Consider the following 21,601-nt stretch of genomic DNA (forward strand, 5'->3'; position numbering starts at 1 on the left):
AGACACCAACCATCACGGTAAGAATTGGGAGATATTCAGTTTATTAGATAATGTGAATGTCTTGAATATCGGATGCATCATCTCAATACGTAAATATCAAATCACATTTCAAAGTCAATTCAAATGACCTGGATTTCTTCTTTGCTTTTCTCTAACAATGACCAGATAACAGCATTCTACATTTGATTAGTTTCTTCAGTCTTCAAAATAATTTTAAAAATGATGTTCAAATAAACTTCAAGTAGTTATCTTCAACTTTTTCTGAATAAAATTTCCATTCTTAAGACAGGCTTGTGATATACTTGATATTAATGGCGTTTTGTCTGTAGTAAGAAGTGGGAAACCAAGTTTCAATGAATACAGGAAAACCACTTGACCCTTATTCATTGTTTGCTACCTCTTCCTCTCTGACGTGATACAAAAAGCTTTTGGTTCTACATTTGCTACTAGAGACCAAACACTGCTTTCATAAAACTGAGGTCTAATCCAGATCTTATTTATTTAATTCTTTTAACATTTATTTATTTTTGAGAAAGAGAAAGAACACATGCAGGGGAGGGGCAGAGAGGGAGACACACAATCCACAGCAGGCTCCAAGCTCTGAGCTGTCAGCACAGAGCCTGACACAGGGCTCAAACCCACGAACCGTGAGATTATGACCTGAGCCGAAGTTGGACACTTAACCGACTGAGCCACCCAGGTGCGCCCAGATTATATTTAAGTATCAAAATAGTTGTGACTAAGTGGAGCTTGGATATTACATGACTCCACCTTGAAGAAAAATTACATTCAACAAACATCCCTGCTCAATAAAACCAAGCACGTTTTTTCCTGATACCCTTCAGGAAAAGACTGTTTTCAATGCGTTGCAACATTTCTCTCCAGTCTTTTTCCTCGTCCTTTTCCTTCTCCATGGCTCTCTATTCCTCTATTCAATGTAATAACCAGTAACAAACTGACATAGTGTTTTCTACACACCAGGCACATATGTGAACATAGTTAGTCCTTTAACAACCCTATGATTAGGTGTTATTAGTACCATATGACAGATGAAGAAGCTGAGACTTAGAGGGGTTCAATATCTTGCTGAAAGTCACAGAGTGAACAAGTGGCAGGTCCAATGCTAAATGTAATTAGCAGCTGGGCAGCAAGTTCTGAGGCCTCTCAAAGCCACCTACCCCTCTTTAGCACCTCTTTTGCCCATTTCTCCTTTCTTTGTATTCTTTGTTTCTGGCTAGTAATTCTCTGCTGTTGTTTTCATTGAAATTCTAGCAACCCAACCTAATCACTATCTTCCATTTCTTTTTTCCCCTCACTACCTCAGGATGCTTGAAGAAGGGCCAGGAAGGTAGGCCTGAAGGGAGCTGGGAGGAGCCAGGGAGGGTTCTGAATACCCAAAACAGTAGTTGTTTTATTATTTTTTTCCTGCCTAAAAATTTGTTTTTTACCCTATGTTTTGGAGCCCAAGGAAAAATAAGTAAGTAAGTAAGTAAATAAATAAATAAATAAATAAATAAATAAAAGTAATGACACCAATGAACAACTGAATAAAGCTCAAGTGAGAATTGAAGTCAAGAATTTGGATGAACAGGTTATAGTATTCAGGACATGTGGTCCCTGAGCTAGTCTCATTTTGTTTTCCTATTCCTTCTCCACGACTCTCTGTTCTTTCCTTCCTTAAAATGGCTCCAGGTGCAGTCTGAGAAGCGTCCCCATTAGAGGAGATGAAGATTATCTGAGGAAGGATTCAGGTAGTAAAGAAATAGATAAAAATAGATTACAGAGAAATCACCTAATTTAGTATGTCAAAGTGGAGTTGAAAGCTTTTGAGCTCATGGAATTTTCTGTGCCATAAAAATCTCAAATAAAATGAAATAATACATGTGTAAACGCTGCCTTTGAACCAGGGAATTCACATTTTTATTGTTTTTATTGTTCTCAACAACAGCTGATCAAACAGGCACTCAATAGCTTTTGTTTTCTGGTTTTCAAACCACAGTACTGTTATGAACTTGTTTTTGTTTGTGTTTTCAAAATGGAGGCCATATCCAACCAGGATGCATACCAGTGCAAGGAGAAACACATGTGCACGTCCACTTTGCCTCTAAGCTAGACATCCAGTATCACGCTTCAAAAAGAAAATTCCTTATCATTTTTCAAATTACAGGACTCCAGGATACTTTGATACTCACAACCCTTGGACTTTCTGAAGTGCTAAATAGCATATAATTGCTTTTAAAATTAAAACCAATACAGATTAGGGGCGCCTGGGTGGCTCAGTCGGTTAAGCATCAGGCTCTGGATTTTGGCCCCATGTCAGGACTGTGCTGACAGCATGGAGTCTGCTTAGGATTCTCTCTTTCCCTTTCTCTCTCTGCCTCTCTTTTTTTTTTTTTTTATTATGCTAAGTGAAATAAGTCACACAGAGAAAGACAGATACCATATGTTTTTACTCATATGTAGATCCTGAGAAACTTAACAGAAGATCAGGGGGGAAGGGAAGGGGGAAAAAAAACAAGTTACAGAGAGGGAAGGAGGCAAACCATAAGAGACTCTTAAATACTGAGAACAAACTGAGGGTTGATGGGGGTGGGGGGGAGGGGAAAGTGGGTGATGGGCATAGAGGAGGGCACCTGTTCGGATGAGCACTGGGTGTTGTATGGAACCAATTTGACAATAAATTATATATAGAAAAATATTTGTGGTGTCTTAAGTCCCTTTTGAAGAATATTATTCTCTTTCAGTTCCAGTGCCATAAAACAGAATAGTATTACACTTGAAAGTCATATCTACACATTGAAATCCTTTAAGTGAACATCAGAATTTTGAATAATAAGGTAACTACAATGACACAAAAACGATACTGTTTTTAGTTTCAGAGGCAAATAGTAAATCTGTGCATGTTTTTTATTTGGAAATCAATGAAAATAAAACAATAACACATAGATGTCAATTGCTAAGCAAAATATCTGAGTAGATAGCAGATAGCAATATCTAATATTTATTTTCCATTTAAAATTTAAAATACCTGTACTTTCTTTTCACATTTGGGTCCAGAATATCCATTGCGACAAGAACACACATTAGGAAATACACATCTGCCTCCATAAAGACACTTTTGTTTGCAAATTGCTGGAATATAAAAAAAATTACAATGACCATTCTTTGACACAAATGCTTGTGACATATTCTCTTCTGGTGGTCTGAAGCATGGTCATTAAGATTTTATGAATGACCAATGGTACTCCCATTCTTGTGCAGCCAAAACACACAGACACACATACTCACACACATCAAAAAACAAAACACCCAAAACTCAACACAACAGTTTCACAATTCTGTAAAGATATTATTAAAGCAAACAAAATTTTCATTGGCTACCTTTTAAACAGTGGCTATATGTTTTTATTTTCTTTAGAGAGGAGATTCAAATCAGTAATATAAGCATTCATAATTTGCTTAATAATGTAGCAAAGATTTAAAAGACACAACGCAGTACTGGCCAGTGTATAGAAAACTGACAATTTAATATGCTATCATTGGAAGTTTAATGTGAAACAACTGTATTAGAAACTTCCTAAAGATTTTTACACCAGCAATTTCTTCCTCAGAATCTCTCCTCATGAAATTTAATTTTTTTTTCAACGTTTATTTATTTTTGGGACAGAGAGAGACAGAGCATGAACGGGCGAGGGGCAGAGAGAGAGGGAGACACAGAATCGGAAACAGGCTCCAGGCTCTGAGCCATCAGCCCAGAGCCCGACGCGGGGCTCGAACTCACGGACCGCGAGATCGTGACCTGGCTGAAGTCGGACACTTAACCGACTGCGCCACCCAGGCACCCCTCTCCTCATGAAATTTAAAAATACCTATATCTATCTCAATATAATTCAATATCAGTCTAGTTATCTATCATCTACCTAATGTATCCACCTATGTTATCATCTATCTACCTACCTACTTATAGAAAGAAAATGCTTATTATAGTAATAACTTGTAAATGACTACAATGTTCAACATTAGGGAAAAAGTCAAGTGAATTATATATCTATCTATATATTATATATATAGAATAGATATACATACAGTGGCATAGATTATATAATATTTTGTTCAAAGTTATGTGTTGAAGGACACAGAAAATGCTTTTAAGTCATATTAAGTGAAAATACGTATAATATACAATTACATACAATACAGTTATTTTTCATGAGAGAGGTATCTGCTTCCAGAGTTCATATTGAAAGCTTGCAAAATTCAAGAACAATATTCTCTTTGGTGGAAGTGCAGCATTAAAAGATTACGTTTTTATCAGTGATGCCATGTGTAGCTGGGCAGGCTGTGCAATACACAAAGCCCCACAGCTGAGGGAGTACTTTTCACACCAGAGACATCATAGATTTGCATATTTGTTACAATAGGTCTCCAGCAGACGGCAGTCAGACATCTTGGTCAAATAATGTCAATATATAGAGTTTCTGGAAGTTGGAAATTAAGTATTTTGAGGAAAGGGACTTTGAAAAATTCACACAGAAGTGCTTCAAGGTGCAAAAAAAAAGTGCACATCTTCAGGCTGTACTCAGAGTACCTCAATCCACACTTACTGGAGCATGTTTCCACATTAACGTGCTTCTAATATCTCATCATTCTCTTTCATGGTCCACAAAGACCTCTCTCCAGAATAAGCAGCCCAAATTAAGGGTGATGGCTCTTTTTTCTACCATTTTATCGCATATAACTCCCAATGAGAATTAGTGATTTTTGAGCACATATTTCTTAAGTATTAGAAGTGAATTCTTTGATAATATTTTCCTAAGATGAAAAATGTATAAATTGTAATAGCACTTACTAATAAAATACACTCTAAAAGTCATGAAAATTATATGTGAAATCTGTGATATATGGAAACAAGTGTGGTTCATAAGACATCAAAAAGCAGGGCAGGTATTTTTTGTAAAAACACATGGTCATTTTGCAACTGTATAATTTCAGTTTACAATACACTTGGATCACCAGTTTTAAGATGATATAATTATTGATCAATTGAAAATATTTGGAGGGTGAGACTTCTAGTTTTTCTCATGAAGCTAATCTTTGTTAATATTTTAACATGTTATTTCAAGTTTTCATAAATTTCAATATTAGATCCTTGATCTTCTTCAATACCCTGAGGCCCCATGAATGTAAAATTTTTAACTAAAACAAAAGGGAAATATATTAAAATACTAAAATCACAACAGGAATTTCTTTTGGATGGTAGAATGTGGGACAATTTAGTTTTTGTAACTTTTTCATATTTTCCATGATTTTCATGAGTGGTATGTATCTTTCTCATAATCTGAAAAAATATTTAAAGTTTATGCTAAAAACCTTCTTCACACCTGAGAGAACTTCCAAGATAGCCCAGAGACCATAATTTGGAGTTATCTGTGTCACACAAAATATTAACATATTTTACCAAATTTTCTTCTTTTAAATGGATATAACAATGAATGAAGATTTCCTTTTATTTCCAAAACCCTTTTTTTTTAATGTATAAGCATTATGGGATTTTTTTTCTCTATGATTTCTCCTCACATTATACTTTGTTTAATAACTGTAACAGATTCAGGTTCAGAACATAGAGTAAAAAACAAATTTTGTAGGCTTACGTATTTGACACTGCACTCCTTCCCATGCGGTAGGACAGTGGCATATACTGGGAGCTATACATTCGCCACCATTTTTACATTTCTGAAAGCAGATAGCTGCAAATAGAAATACAAACAAATTAACAATTTAATTTGCCAGTCAAGTACTCACATAAACCACAAAAAATTTCACTGAAGAAAAAAAAGAGAAACAGTTAAAAGTTAATGACTTAAAGGAGCTTTTCCCTTAACATTTTATCAAGAACATTTTCCAATGTCACTGCTGATTCTTGAATAAGGTGATTTTAATGGTTGTATAATGTTCCACCGATCGAATGCATCGTGATTTAACTTTTCCTCAATTTGTGGGACATTGGTGTTACGTCTTATTTTTCACCTTGACCAGCACATTATAATAGCTGCTAATTTTATAGAGTAATTTATAAAAAGGGGAAAAAATGAAACGTTTGAATGAGGAGAGCTGTTATCAACTCTAAACCTAGCCAGAGTTGAAAGTAGAGTGACCCACCTTGGAAGGTTCTGAATTGGTTGGCCTGAGATGCAGTCATGGAATCTGTAATTTTCTTTTTAATGATTTATTTATTTTTTTTTTTTAAGAATTTTTTTTTCAACGTTTATTTATTTTTGGGACAGAGAGAGACAGAGCATGAACGGGGTAGGGGCAGAGAGAGAGACACAGAATCGGAAACAGGTTCCAGTCTCTGAGCCATCAGCCCAGAGCCCGACGCGGGGCTCGAACTCACGGACCGCGAGATCGTGACCTGGCTGAAATCGGACGCTTAACCGACTGCGCCACCCAGGCGCCCCTATTTTTATTTTTGAGAGAGAGCGCACGTGAGTGGGGGAGGGGCAGAGAGAGAGAGAGGGGAACAGAAGATCTGAAGTGGGCTCTGTGCTGACAGTGGAGAGCCCGAGGTAGGGCTCAAACTCACAAACTGTGAGATCATGACCTCAGTCAAAGCTGGACGCTCAACCCAGCCACCCAGGTGCCCCGGAATCAGGAATTTTTTACACCTTCCCCTGACCCTTCCTTAGAGAGGGAGACAGGACTTAAAGAACTTGTCATTTATCATGGCAATCACAGTGGACAGACTGGAAAATACAGCATATCCTCTTTCTCTGCTAGCCTGAAGAAATGAATTCAGAACAGTTGTCATTTCACTCCAGTTCACAAAAAAATCCCCTAAAGTAGGAACAAAGAATCAAAAATAAAAACAAAACAAAACAAAACAAAACAAAACAAAACAAAACAAAAGAAAATGCCCTGTGTAGTAAATTCTGCTTGATGTTCTCATGTGGATGTAGCATTTAAGAGTATTACTCTTGGGGCTCCTGGGTGGCTCAGATGGTTAAGTGTCCGACTTCGGCTCAGGTCATGATCTCACGGGTTCGTGAAGTTTGGGTTCCGCTTTGGGCTCTGTGCTGACAGCTCAGAGCCTGGAGCCTACTTCAGATTCTATGTCTCCCTCTCTCTCTGCACCTCTCCCCACTTATACTCTGTCTCTCTCTTTAACGTTTAAAGCAAATAAACATAAAAACAATTTTTTTAAGAGTATTTTTCTTACGTGTGTTGCATTGTTTCCCTCTCCAACCAGAAGGACAAGAGCAAATGTTTGGTCCTACACATTTTCCTCCATTCATGCACATGGGATCACAGATACCTTAAGGTAAAAGCATGAAATATCAGCCCTCAAATGGCAATAGTTTAGCTATTTAAAGTGTTTGCTTTACCTGTAGTTAAAAAACACATTTAGTGGTATCTTACTTTTTTGGCATCTCCTACCAGTGTATCCTTCACGACAGGTGCACACATTATTTCTCATGCAGCGGCCACCATTCTTACAGGGAGGGTGACAGATAGCTAAAAGAACACATGGCAGCAATCTGAGAATACTCCATATTCAATTATTATATATTACATATTGCATCATGTGCTTGTTATCTATGGGGCCATAAGGCAGAGAAATGTGCTATTAAAATAAAAGATCACATCTGCAAATCATTAACACTATCCTTTCTAAATCATAAAATCCAATGCTTATAGCTTTAAGCAGCTAGTGGATTAGCACAATTTGAAAGGTATTGATGAAGTATTCATAACAAATGGCATCTTTGATATTATAGTGCTTAAATCACAAACCTTATCTTATGATTCACCTTTCTTAGAAGTAAAGAGTAAAATGATCCAGGCAGAACCAAGAAAGTGAGTCATAACCTAGCTCAAAATAAGAAATGCACCTATTCCTGTGGAAAATAGAAAAATCCCAACAATATATCATATGATTTTCAGAAAATAATTTTTAGTTGACTTTTGAATACCTAACTGAGGTCATAAAGGCAGAGCTTAGTATGTGACTTACTCCTAAAAAACTTAGTGAAAAATCCTTTTAACAATAAATCCCTGGCTTTGTTAGGAATATTTATCAGATAACCTTGACTACATTGTACTAGTATCTTCTATGTATATGCTTCTGCTTCATGGAATTCAGAAGTTAATATTTATCATCTTTTATGAGAAGATTTATATGGCTTCATGTTTCTTGCATATATGACAATAAATGCCTTTATTTAAAAAAATAATACATAGGCAAACCCGCCTAACAAGAAATTTATTTTTTTCTCTAAATGATAATTAAATGGATTTTAATTTGTATTTTAAAAACAAATGTCAAATTAACTGATTTTGGTAACAAGGCTATCGTAGACTAATTCCCAGTTTTGAATTAGATCCATCTTTAAGAGCTACTTTATTTCCAGTCTAAGAAAAGAAATCAACTAATTTCAAATGGATTCAAAACTGAAAATAATTTAGTACTTTATGTATAAAAACAAAATAACTGAATGATTTTAGCAAATGGATAATTTCCACTCTTTTAGTTTGAACCTTTTCTGATTAATGCTTCAGTCTACTTTCCCTGGTGTTTATTTGGTACTTTTTATAAAAAGTACATTTTCTGCTTCCTAGTCTTAATACAACTTACGATCATTTCTAGTATTAGAAAAAAAAATGTATTTGTTCTATTGCAAAAACACAGTAGGAAATACTTATGGTTAGAAATTTAAAACTAAAACAAAAATAAAAAACCAATATATAATGGGTAACCTTGCTATAATCAATACTCATCCATACCACAAAACTTGAGTGTAGAGATAAATACTACATTTACACAACAAAACATATGTAAATAAAGTAATATAAAGAGATTATATATTAATATAAAGGTTTGATCTTCTCCACATCTAGTCCCATTTAGGAAAAGGAAGTTTAGGAGAAAATCTACCTACATATATACCTATATATTCTCTAGGCCTCACACAGATATTCCATGAGACTCCAAAGGGAGCTAAGTAATCCAGCCTCACCTACCATGTGGAATGGACTCATGACATTCAAGGATTTGAAGGATATAAAATGTATTTAGACAACTCTCCAGTGACACATTATAAGCCTTGATTATGAATGGAGTAGTTTAACTCTTTCGTTATGTCTCTAGTTCAATTTTTATCTTCCTCATTTGAAATCCTATAGAACACACAATATCTTGTGTGGATAAATATTTTATCCATTTTCTGCATATTTTTATTCAGTGACTTTGAATGTGTATACCATTTTCCCTTCCCACCATTTGGGCTCACAGAGGCTCATGAGAGGATGTGATCTGATAAGAATAAAGCTAATGTTTTTTATTTCTTCTGCATCTCCTGTAGCATTTCTTAAAAACAATTGTACTATTATTCATGGTAGCCAGCCATGCACTTACAGTATGTACGTCTCGCTCCTTATGGCAACTGTGTGGTTCAAATCTAAAAAGTCAGGAAGTCTGATGCTGGAGACTTTGATTTCAAAATCCATGCCAGCTAGGAGGTTTTAGAGGCCAGCTAATTCCAAAACCTTTTAACATATGTTCAACAGATGCTTTTTAGTTCAATACTTAATAATTTAGAGATTTCCTCCTTTCTCAGTAATACTGCTGGCACATAAGTTTTAGAGACATTTTCTCACTATATCTTACATCTACTGCAAGGAGCATGAGAGATACCAGCTTTTATATCCCTCTTAAATTCTGAGTCAAAACTATACCTATAACTCAGAAATATGGGGTTAGACATAGTCACTTGGTTTTCAAGGTTTGCTTTAACGTGGTTTTTACATCTTCCCATTTCACAAAGTGGTTCCTTGAAGGAAATCTTAACTAGAGTAACTCATTTGCTACGCCTGTACTTCAGTGGTAGTTTGTTCTCTACCTCATCTGCAACCTAAGAATCCCAGTCAACCTCCAAATAAAAGAAATTAAATCACTTCAAAGTATAACATGCCCCAAAAAGAATATGTTTTAGGAATTAAATTAGGACAGCCTCGGACACATTTTACTAAAAAATCTATTCTGCATTTTGCAAAAGTTCAAAGATACGAAGATGTGGAAAATACATTTTAAATTTCATTTATTGACATTAACTCATACCTACACTGTCATCCTCAGGACATGCTCATTATTCTGAAAAAATCCATCACATTTCTATATCAGCGAAAGTATTGAAATAGCAGGCCACGAAGGGGGGGGGGGAGCGACGCCTCTGTATGACCTGATATCACCTTGCCCAATGCTGTGCATAGCTAACTTTTCACAAGTGTTTAATAAAACTAATGTTGAGAGATCATGAGGTAAAAGTGGGCGTTAGTGGACCATAAATCAAACATTTTTGCTGTGAGGGCAGAAAAAATGACACCATTGCATGCAACAGACTCCAAGAGAATTTTGCTTATTTGGTTCACACCTTGATCCTACAAAACTGCATGGACAAGTGCCAAAATTGGGAGCCTAATGTATAGTGAATAAATGTAAGTATTTTATTTAAATTTTTTTTAATGTTTATTTATTTTTGAAAGAGACAGAGACAGAATGCGAGTGGGTTGGGGCAGAGGGAGAGGGAGGCACAGATTCTGAAGCAGGCTCCAGGCTCTGAGCTGTCAGCACAGAGCCTGACATGGGGCTCGAACTCACAAGCTGTGAGGTCATGACCTGAGCTGAAGTCAGATGCTCAACCGACTGAGACACCCAGGCACCCCAAATATAAATATTTTATATAATAACTCATACATTTTCAGGATCTGGTCATTAAGCAGCCACAACTGTAACATCACAAGAAAGAGAGAAAAAAATAGCACTGTCCCCTTTGATACTTGTCTTGTGTTTACTCAGAGTTCTGTTTATGCCTTTCTCTTTGTATTCATAAAGAAAGAATAATTACCATTCTGACACTGCGCACCAAAGAATCCATTTGGACAGAAGCAAGTGTTTGGCTTATCACAGGAACCACCATTGAGGCAAACAGGGTCACACAAAGCTAATGAACAGCAGGGGGAAGAGAGACCATAAAAGTTTTATTATTTAAAAAATGAAAGCTGCACTGAAGTACAAAATGGTGCCTAATGAAATATTTTATTTTTACTGCAAGGAAAAGCCATAACCTATAATTAATTTGACTTTGCCAAACATAAGAGGAATAAAATAAGTGGATAATAGCTTTGAAAGTCTGCTCATTAAGTTTACAAACAATACCAAGCTAAGAATATGGAGGTTATGATTAGAATTCAGAATGCCCTCTGCAAGCTGAAAACAATGATGGGAAATTAGAAGACATTTCAGCAGCACTAACTGGACAGTCTGTAATCCACTCAAATACACTTCTTTAGGCCTCCATCTCAATTCAATTAGGAACACTGTGCTGAAGTCCTAGCACACTCAAAAGCATTCTGCTTAGCTTCTTTACCTTTGTTCCCCTTTGAGAGGCACCCCTAATTCCATTTTCCAACTCAGACTTTACCCATTCTCCAAAGTCTACCTCAATACTATCTTCTTCCAAACTGCACTTGCCAGAATGAATTTCTGTCTTCTCTGCTTCCAAGGAACTGTGCATTAATTACATTACTTATTATAATCCAACTTGTACCACAGTCATTTAAAATTATTGTATCCTGTGTCTTCTTCACTAATGACATGCTACTTGAAGTCAAAGCAAAAATCAAATTGATCTTTGTTTCCCCTTGGATCATGCTTCACACATAGTTCGCAAACTATAAACATTAAGTTAAACTTATGTTCAGAAAAGTCATTAGATCACAATGGAATAAATTAAACACAGATAACTGCAAACATTGCTGGCAAAAAATTAAGCCTGATACTCTGATAAAGACATGGAATAGAGTGATGGTGTCGTTTAATTCAACTGCTTGAATGTTTCTTGAAACAGAATGTCTGTGCTGTGATAAAAAAAAAAACTTGAAAGAGATTGAAGATTGAGATGTAACACATATTTATTTCTCTCCATTATAAGGCAAGTGGATGATGAGAATATAAAGGCATAAAAAACAAAAAAAAGAAGTACTGGTTGGGCTAGATAACACTAAAGCTGAAATATACTCTATGGCCTGATACAGGAAGAAAAAGAATAAAAATAAAAGATACTTTTATTAAAACTTCATACTAATCTTGTCAGATTAGTTTAATGCTTTTGGGTGCTGGTTTAGGACATTGGTGCATTTAACATTTTTTTTTTTTACCTGACTTATTCATTGAAAAAAATCCTGATTTTACCTGTACCACAAGTAGGTCCCGACCAGCCAGGCTTGCACTGGCAAATATCTGGTGTAAGACATTCACCTCCATTTTCACAGTGCCTGTTACAAATCACTAAGATCACAGAATAAAAATAAAAGCAAGCTAAATTAGGCTTGGAATTGGTCATGTTATTGGGTATTATCTAGGTAGCTCATAACTGCCAATCATATCCTCTAATGAATAAATTCAGAGAGAAAAATAAAAATAACCTATTCTTTGGCTTTAAATGGTCTCCAATTGTCACATTCAGTTACTTTTTGGTAACAGAGTTGGGGAAAGAAGAAAATCATTGAGTTGAATGGTAAATAAGAGTTGGCTATTTAAGAAAATTATTAGTTACTAATGAAAATAATTTTAGATATAAATAAACAAGATAAACTTATAGGCAAATCAACAAACTGGAATTCTTATTATCTCTAAGAAATGGTCATGGATAGGGTAAGGAGAGAGTTGTTTACAAGAACAAACTTCTTTATCTTAGTACTGGAATCCAGTGTTCCCAGTGGCATACAGAATAACAACTGTCATAATAAATCATGAATGTATGTTTGTTCGTTTTTTTAATGTTTATTTATTTTTGAGAGAGAGACAGAACGTGAGTGGTGGAGGGGCAGAGAAAGAGGGAGACACAGAATCCGAAGCAGGCTCCAGGCTCTGAGCTGTCAGCACAGAGCCTGACACGAGGCTCGAACTTATGAACTACAAGATCATGACCTGAGCTGAAGTCGAATGCTTAATTGACTGAGCCACCCAGGTGCCCCAGGAATGTATATTTTTTAGTGTTTGGGTTTACCTTAGTATTAAAGGCATCAACTATTAAAAGGAGCAGTTTCATTACATTAGGCTGCAAGAGAGTTTTGCTTACTTGTTTCACACCTTGGTCCTACAAAACCATAAGGACAAGTGCAGAGATTTCCAGCCAAGCAGGTGCCACCATGTCGACAAGGTGGACTACAATGTTCTACAGACAAAAATTATGTTATTAAGTCAGATCATAATTAAGAATATATATGTTTATATTTATGAATCATAGCCACAATAAACTGTGTTGTAAAAGCAATTTATAATAAACTCGGCTTGCTTTTACTATGAAATTTAGTTCTGTGGGATTGACTATACAAGTTGATACTCTCAAAACACCAACAAATCATCATCATGTTTTGGTTTATAAAACTGTTGGTTAACTGAATGGAAATATACCATGTTAGGTTTCTTCTGCAAAGTGAGACACACACTCCTCCCCTAAAAATAGAATACTTCTATATTTCCATAATTATTTTCCTATGTCATCGATATTACATGTTTCTATTAGTTCACGCTGGATTTACTTTAATTTGTTATTTTGTACCTTGCCTTGCCATGGAAGTATTTAGTGTGGTTCTTAGATTATTAATAATTATTTGTACTGTCTATCAAAGTATATTCTTTAAAATATTAAAAATAACAAATGTGTTTCTTTAAAATATTTAAAAAATGTCATTTAAGAAACTCCCCTCTTAAGATTTCAACCAAAGTAATAAAATTATGTGCCTATAGACATGTTTTTAAAAATCACTTTTTAGGATTCTTTTTATTACCTAATATCTTCTAATTTGGTATTTAGCACTTTCTTGGAGTCATGTTTGACAAGTCATTCAATAATCAGGTGTCCTTCACTTGAAGCTAAAATATATGTAGGGATATGGCACCTTAAAACCAAATATCCAAGATATTTCCGAAGACAATTTTACCAAGGACAAATAAGCTATTACTCTTTGGATTTCTAATGAAATTGAAGTTTTTAAAATCTTCAAATAAATTATTTTTAGAAAACATTAAAAAGCTTAGACATCCTCCCCAACATTAATGAATATATATGAGTAAAGACACAGTAAAACGGAATTATCTTTTTAAAAAAGCTTTAAAAAAGTGTTTTATCTTGGCTCTATTATTTGATTTTTAATTTGAATTATCACCTTCATCACAGGTTGCTCCAGCACGCCCTGGGGGACATTCACAAATGTTAGGCTTAATACATTTTCCATGGTTTTTGCAATCAGGATGACATAGAGCTGTATAAAAAAAAGCTCAGGTTTTAGAAATATCAATTATCAATTAAATTCATTATGCAAACTAACAAGTTCTATACCTACCAGTTTGGCAGTTAGAGCCAGCATAACCAGGTTTACATTTGCATATGTTTGGGGCAACACACTCCCTGCTTTTCCCACATGGGTGTCTACAAATGGCTGCAAAAATCAAAGGAAAAAGGATGAATTGTTGATACATGTTGCCCATAGACTTACTTGTAAGAAAAGTAAAAATCTCTGAAATTTGAAAATTTTGACGCTGCTTATTAAAGCAATAACCATTGCATTTATCCATAAAGTTATTTTCCCCCTTATATTTGTTTTACTATTAGAATGACTGAAGAACATGATTAATATGATCAGAAATAAGTGTCATAGGTGGTAATTACTCCCTTTGCGAGGCCTGATGTTGAAGATGGCTGCTAACCAGAAATGGGATTCCAGTCTTTTCACAGAGGTCAATAAAGTTCCAGATACTGATCAGATAAATGCTGGTAAATGTCAGAAATAATCAGAATTTCAAAGAGCAAGATACTAGGACCACATCATAAGTTTACAGGTTTGTATTCCTTAAGCTTCTTGAAGTGCTTGATATATTCTAAATATTAGGCATTTAATGTTTTTCTGAGGTGACCAAAAAGTATGTGGTTGTTAATATGGAGTTTTATATTATGAACATATAAGTCCTGAAAGTCATTATTATCACTATTCCTACAAACAAACAAACAAACAACGTACCTCTCAGTAATACCGACAACAAGGGAATATCCCAACAGCTCTATTGCTTAAGTTGGTCTCAAACAAATCAAAACACAAGCAACACAAAACAGTAATAACAAAATAACAACACAAAATAGCTTCAACAGTGTTACAGCTAAAAATTTGAGTTGCATCTAGGAAAACAATACTGATAATTATGAAAAGAAGTAAACGCTCCTTTCAAAATTAAAGTGATGCCCAACTTGTTTTTTCCTCAAGAGCTGGAAGAAATACAGAGAAACATAGTTTATGCAAATAAGCAAATATGCCAGAATTAGTAATTTAAAGTGCTAAATGCCCATTGTGAGATGAAAAGAACCCAGACAACAATGTTATTCACATCCTTTTTTTATCTTTTTAGCTGCTTAATGCTAGGAAAGTCAGTTAGCCCTCTAAGGCTCTGTGTTCTCATCTGAATGATGGGAAAAATAACACTCAATACAGGGAGTCTTTATGGATTATATGACATAATTGATACAGAATGTTTCTATAGACCTTGGAACACAGTAGATACCCAAAAACATATTTATACTATATTATATAGTTTATAGTACTATATAATAGAAACGTTCTTTCTAAAAATAATGCAGGAACACCCATGTTAATTTTTTTGAAATGTGAAGAGGGGATACACAAACAATAAATAAATAAATAGAAATTGGTGAAATAAATGGAGTAAATAGAAATTAATACATAAAAAAGAATCTCTTCTTAATTACTTAAATGTGAACTAATTAGTTATCTTTCTATCTTCTAAAGAATTTTCATACTACCTCTGCAATTGATACCATCTCCGTAATATCCAAAGGGGCATCGTCCACATCGGAAATGACCATCTGCAGTTGGCACACAGGAAACACCAAGAAAACAAGGCGATTCAGCACAAGTTGATATTTTGGTCCATCCAGGCTTTTCTGGCAAAACAGTGATGGCTCTAGTAACTGATGATGTAAACTCATCCTTAAATTGCATGTAACCTTGGGCAGACCTGTTGATTTGAGAATTATGCCCTCCTGCCTCTGTTTGGATGGTACTCGGTGTAACATCCTTTGCTTTACCATGGGAACTGTTTGGGTTAATGCTTAAGGAACTTGGGTGTTTCACAGAAACTACCAGTTCCTCCAGACTGAGATTTGTAGTTATAGTATGATCCGCATGTTCAAAACCTGATATCTGATGGGAAATAACTTTCTCTGAATTATTCATCTGAGAGGTAACTGCTTTTAATGAGAAACGTGAGATGTCACTGGTTGTGTCCAAGAACTTCTTGACAGCAGCAGGACCATGGGTAAAGTTCACACCAACCAGTGAATGATCTGTTGATGGTGGCGGAAATTTTATACCTAACAACCAAAAAAGAAACAGAAAGGTTAGTAACATTTATTAATGTTCTGCCCTTCCCACTATATTTAACATTAAGTAATTCATTCCTTCACATAATGTCTGGTGCATGTATACCATTACACTAGGAGCAATGTGGTAATAATAAGTCATCATACAGTCCCTGCCTTCAAGGGATTTATAATCTTTTTGGATACACAGGAACATAGAATATTAAACATTATAAAAGTTAAAAAACAATAAATAATAATTTTATTTAAGAGTTAGAAATAGCCAACAAACAATACTGACCACTTCATACACTGAAGCTCACAGCAAAGAAAGCATAGTGTTGTCAATAATGGACATGTGAGCAACTCATAATGATAATCTGAAGGGCTTGAACTCACGACCCTGAGATTAAGGCCTGAGCTGAGATCAAGAGTTAGATGCTTAACTAACTGAGTCACTCAGGTGCCCCAGAAAAATTTAACTTACACAAACATACTATGTATAATTTTAAACTAAGAAGTCTGAGATCTTGATGAGATAAACACATTTTTTTTTTGTAAAATATAAATGATTAAACTGGTGGAAGAAAAAATAGAGGAGTTGATAGAACAATTACCATGAAAGGAAAAAAAATAATCCAAAGTCGCCCCCAAAAATGATGCCAGGAAGGATGATCTAATGGAAAAAAATTACCAAATAATCAAGGAAAGACTGTTTTACAAAACTCTTGCAATGCAGAGAAAGAGATGAAAGTTTTAAAAACATTTGATGAAGTGGCATAATCGTTGAGTCAATATTATTTATTAAAATACATAAGCATTTAATGAAATGCTAGCAAATCAAATGCAGAAGTGTGGTTACAGATTACTACATCAGGATAAATAAACTTGTATCTCTACTAATTGAATTATATTACATAATTATATAATTACATTACATAATAAAGAATGCAGTGTAAAATAATGTTAAAAAATGATCTGATACCATTTTCTGTTGAAAACATTCTAAAAAAGTTAGCCTAAGGAAACATTAACAGAAACTGCAGGAAGTAATAAATGCTGAAAAACTGATAAAATTTAAAAACTACTTCTAATTTAAAACTAAAGAGAATTCTGAGAAATCAACAAATAAAAGGAAAATTCTTCAACTGGATGAAGGATTTCTAGCAGAAATCTACTGTGGTATCATACTTAATGGTGAAACATGAAAAGAATTTCCATTAAAACCATTAAGAAATAATTCCCTGCCTAAACACTTTGCACTGGAGGTCCCAGCCATTACAATGAGGACCCAAGTTTGAGAACTGAGACTCTATAGTCAGACTGCTCAGGTTCAAATGTCTCTTCTTTTACAACGTCTATAAGCCTGAACAGATAACCCATCTATGGCTCTGTACAGATTAGTAACTTCCGCAAAATGGAAATAAGAACAGTTAATGTCTACAGCTATTGAAAGGACTGAATAATATATAAATAATATTTGTCTAGAGCTGATATGTTGTAAATACAGGCTAACTATTATAATGAGAAAGTAAGAGGAAGAGACAAATTGGCAAGACGTATTGTTTATTTATAAAACCAACAAAGAGACCCAACTATAAAAATAGCGTAATATGAGTGTTTAGTAAGGCAACTGGATGTATGAATAAATTAAAATCAAGACAGCTTTCCTATGTTGCAGTAATCTACAATGATATTCTGCAAAATAAACAAGTGCAATGATATCTCACAAGATGAATAGCTAATGTTACATAAGGCAAAGGCATAAAGAAAGCTAATGTAAAATCTGTAAGGCCTTTATAAAGACAATCAGAATATTAATCAAATAGAACAAGACTTATAAAGACAGCAGAATGGAAAAGGAAAGGCTGTATGAAATAATGAGCTTCTTATTATTTTTAGAGTTTGAGCAGATGTTGGATGACCAGGGAGTTATAAAATGTAACTTTAAAATGGTCACTTCAGGGGCGCCTGGGTGGCACAGTCGGTTAAGCGTCTGACTTCAGCCAGGTCACGATCTCGCGGTCCGTGAGTTCGAGCCCCGCGTCAGGCTCTGGGCTGATGGCTCAGAGCCTGGAGCCTGTTTCCGATTCTGTGTCTCCCTCTCTCTCTGCCCCTCCCCCGTTCATGCTCTGTCTCTCTCTGTCCCAAAAATAAATAAACGTTGAAAAATAAATAAATAAAATGGTCACTTCCAACCATAAGCTTCTCTGAGATCACCTTAAATATCATTTGTTCATTATACAACATGAATCATTTTTCTAGAATATAAACCAAAGAAATCAATGGATTAGCAAGAAAAAGAATAATCTGTAAACCACATTATATAATTTTAGGGGATCTTTATAAAAAAAATTCCTGAAATAAATAATGTTAGTGTTCTGGAAAATGAATGGGAGGTATTACTTGTCATTAGCTTTTAACTAAGACCATTACTTACTAGAGGCATTTCTGCTTGTTGACTTAACACGCCTCTCTCTCTGCATGGCATTTTTATCATTCTCTTCCTTAGTTTCACTTTCATCAGAACTTGTAAGAACCACAGTATGTGTCGTAGATTTGTGTAAAAGCTGTGTTTCAACTGTAAATGTATGCGTGAAAAACAGATCAAACTATTGTAAAACCAAAACACTGTGAATGAGAACATATGATAAAAATGTCACTTGGGGGGAGCACCTGGGTAGTTCAGTTGGTTGAACATCCAACTCTTGATTTCCGCTCAGGTCATTATCCGAAGTCCCACATAAGGCTCTGTGTTGAGTGTGGAGCCTGCTTAAGATTCTCTCTCTCTCTCTCTCTCTCTCTCTCTCTCTTTCTCTCTCTCTCCGTCTGCCCCCTCCCCTCTTTGAGCTCTCCCTCTTTCTCTGTCTCTCTCTCAAAAAAAAAAAAAAAAAAGTCACCTGGATTAAACTCTTAGCAAATTAGATTACAGAACTAGCTTAAATTTCACCTCTTCAGCAAATCCTTGGATTATGGATTGAATTGTGTACCCCCAAATTTATTTATGTTAAAGCCCTAACTCTAAATGTGACTATATTACCTTAAAGGAGGTAATTAAGCTTAAATGAAGTCATGAATGGGGCCCTAATCCACTAGGACTGGTGTCCTTTTAAGAAGAGCAGGAGCCACAAGGGGCATTGCAATGTGAGGACACAGTGAGAAGGTGGCCATATCTCAGCCAAGGAGAGAAGTCAGAAACCAACCTGATCTTGAATTTCCAGCCTCCAGAACACTGAGGAAACAAATTTCTGTTGTTGATGTCACCCTGTCTGTGCTATTCTGTTATGGCAGCCCGATCTGACTAACAGATGTTCCTATAGTACCGCACTCACCCACCCACCCACCCACCCAATTTCATCTATCTGTGTTCTCCCACAGAGCTTTGTCCTTCACGCTATTGGTTTTTATCTGTCTCCTTCCTCTTCTCGTTAGCAACCTCAAGAATAAGAACTGTGCTGCATTTACTTTAATGGTCAGTGACTCTGTTGCCTGCTATAAAACTAAGTAAACAATACCAACAATAAAAGAAATATTTTGTATTAACAAGCATCTTCCTAAAATACACAAATGCTTCTGACAGAGTTAAGAAACTTAATAGTCACTCATGTGTAATGGGATTTGGTTCAACTTGCTTTCCTCTTAAATTCCATTTGATACAGGTTTTATTCAGGGAATGAGTCTTTGTTTGCAAAAGGCAGATGTTAGATAACTTTAGTGTATGGAGTGAAGGGTGTGATATGGTTGAGTATTTGGAACTGGATATTGAGGGGGAAATGTGAGTGGCTGAGCTACTAATGAATTCCCCTTACCATCCAGCACTATGCTCCTCAAGTCTGTCAGCTCCAGGGCTAGATAGTCCCACCTCCATCTGAAGCACAAAGTAACATTACATCACTAATATATGTTTTTCATCAAAATGGGGTCTTATTCACTGGTGCAGCCACTCTAGAAAACAGAGTGGAGGTTAGTAAAAAAGTTAAAAGTAGAACTACCCTATGATCCAGCTATTGCATTACTAGGTATTTACCCAAAGGATACAAACATACAGATTCAAAGGGGGTACATGCACCCCAAGGTTCACAGAAGCATTGTCAACAACAGCCAAACTATGGAAAGGGCCCAAATGTCCATCAACTGATGAATGGATAAAGAAGATGTGTATAAACACACACACACACACACACACACACACAGGAATATTACGCAGCCATCAAAACGAATAAAATATTGCCATTTGCAACAACATGGATGGGGCTAGAGTATGTTATGCTAAGCGAAATAACTCAGAGAAAGATAAATACCGTATGATTTCACTCATAAATGGAATTTAAGAAAAAAACAGATGAAAATATGCGAGTGGGGAAGAAAAGAATAAAGAGAGAGGGAAACAAACCATAAGAGACTCTTAAAGATAGAGAACAAACTGAGGGTGGATGGAGGGATATGGGTGGAGTATGGGCTAGATGGGTGATGGGTATAAGGAAGGCATTTGTTATGATGAGTACTGGGTGTTGTATGTTAAGTGATGAATCACTGAATTCTACTCCTGAAATGAATATTGCACTGTATGTTAACTAATTAGAATTTAAATAAAATTTTGAAAAAAAAAGAAAATAAAGAAAAAATTATGTGGAAAAAAATGGCGTCTTCTTCACTTAATGATACCAAAATATAGTTCTTTCATACTGTCTTCTATAATTTGCTTTTCTCTTTTAAGCTTTTAAAATGTTGATATCCACCAATTTTTTGTCCTTCTTTCTCTTAGTGTTATCTTTGGGCAATTTCATCCATGACTGATGACCCTAAGACCTGTATCTTTAACTTAATCCTCCCTCCTAAACTCCACTTGGATACTCCATAGTCTTCTCAATCTCTATGTATCCAAACTGAACTCATTATCTTTCCCCTTGCAAATCACTTCTTCTTCATGTGTGTGTCTTAACTCAGCTGAGGCTGCCATTACAAAATACCATAGACTGGATGTCCTAAACAACAGGAATTTATTTTCTTACTATTCTGCAGGTAGCAAGTTCAGGATCAAGGTGAAGGGCCATTCAGTTCTTGGTGAGAGCTCTCTTCCTGGCTCCCAGACAGTCACTTTTTTCCTGTGTCCTCACAGGGCAGAGAGAGAGAGAGAGAGAGAGAGAGAGAGAGAGAGAGAGAGAGAGAGA

The 21,601-nt window shown here is 35.4% G+C and overlaps 1 protein-coding gene across 3 annotated transcripts; it reads right to left on the reverse strand.

Moving 5' to 3' along the window:
• Nucleotides 1-22: 22 nt before the first annotated feature.
• Nucleotides 23-16,357, reverse strand: LOC121026768 (von Willebrand factor D and EGF domain-containing protein-like). Of its 3 annotated transcripts, XM_040469539.1 has the most exons (11): nucleotides 15,873-16,357; nucleotides 14,404-14,499; nucleotides 14,227-14,322; nucleotides 13,137-13,232; nucleotides 12,248-12,343; nucleotides 10,902-10,997; nucleotides 7,417-7,512; nucleotides 7,217-7,312; nucleotides 5,652-5,747; nucleotides 3,029-3,132; nucleotides 23-323 (listed from the first exon to the last, which is right to left on the reverse strand). In XM_040469539.1, the coding sequence occupies exons 1-11, from the start codon at nucleotides 16,303-16,305 to the stop codon at nucleotides 309-311; spliced, it is 1,320 nt and encodes a 439-aa protein (XP_040325473.1). In that variant the 5' UTR covers nucleotides 16,306-16,357; the 3' UTR covers nucleotides 23-308. The 3 variants fall into 3 exon arrangements, with proteins under 3 accessions (XP_040325473.1, XP_040325474.1, XP_040325475.1); XM_040469540.1 differs by lacking the exon at nucleotides 7,417-7,512; XM_040469541.1 differs by lacking the exons at nucleotides 7,217-7,312; nucleotides 7,417-7,512.
• Nucleotides 16,358-21,601: the final 5,244 nt, after the last annotated feature.

The sequence above is a fragment of the Herpailurus yagouaroundi genome, unplaced genomic scaffold (genome assembly GCF_014898765.1).
Source record: "Herpailurus yagouaroundi ecotype Mexico unplaced genomic scaffold, PumYag 162439, whole genome shotgun sequence".
In the NCBI taxonomy this organism is placed as follows: domain Eukaryota; kingdom Metazoa; phylum Chordata; class Mammalia; order Carnivora; family Felidae; genus Herpailurus; species Herpailurus yagouaroundi.

Bases quoted from the DNA above. Each gene is read 5' to 3' on its own strand.
- LOC121026768 (XM_040469539.1), bottom strand. From the start codon at position 16,305: ATGAATAATTCAGAGAAAGTTATTTCCCATCAGATATCAGGTTTTGAA. The intron at 10,998-12,247 runs GTAAAATCAGGA...GCTGTTCATTAG, and splicing joins GGGACCTACTTGTGGTACAG to CTTTGTGTGACCCTGTTTGC. The intron at 3,133-5,651 runs GTAAGCCTACAA...TTTATATTCCAG, and splicing joins AGGAGTGCAGTGTCAAATAC to CAATTTGCAAACAAAAGTGT.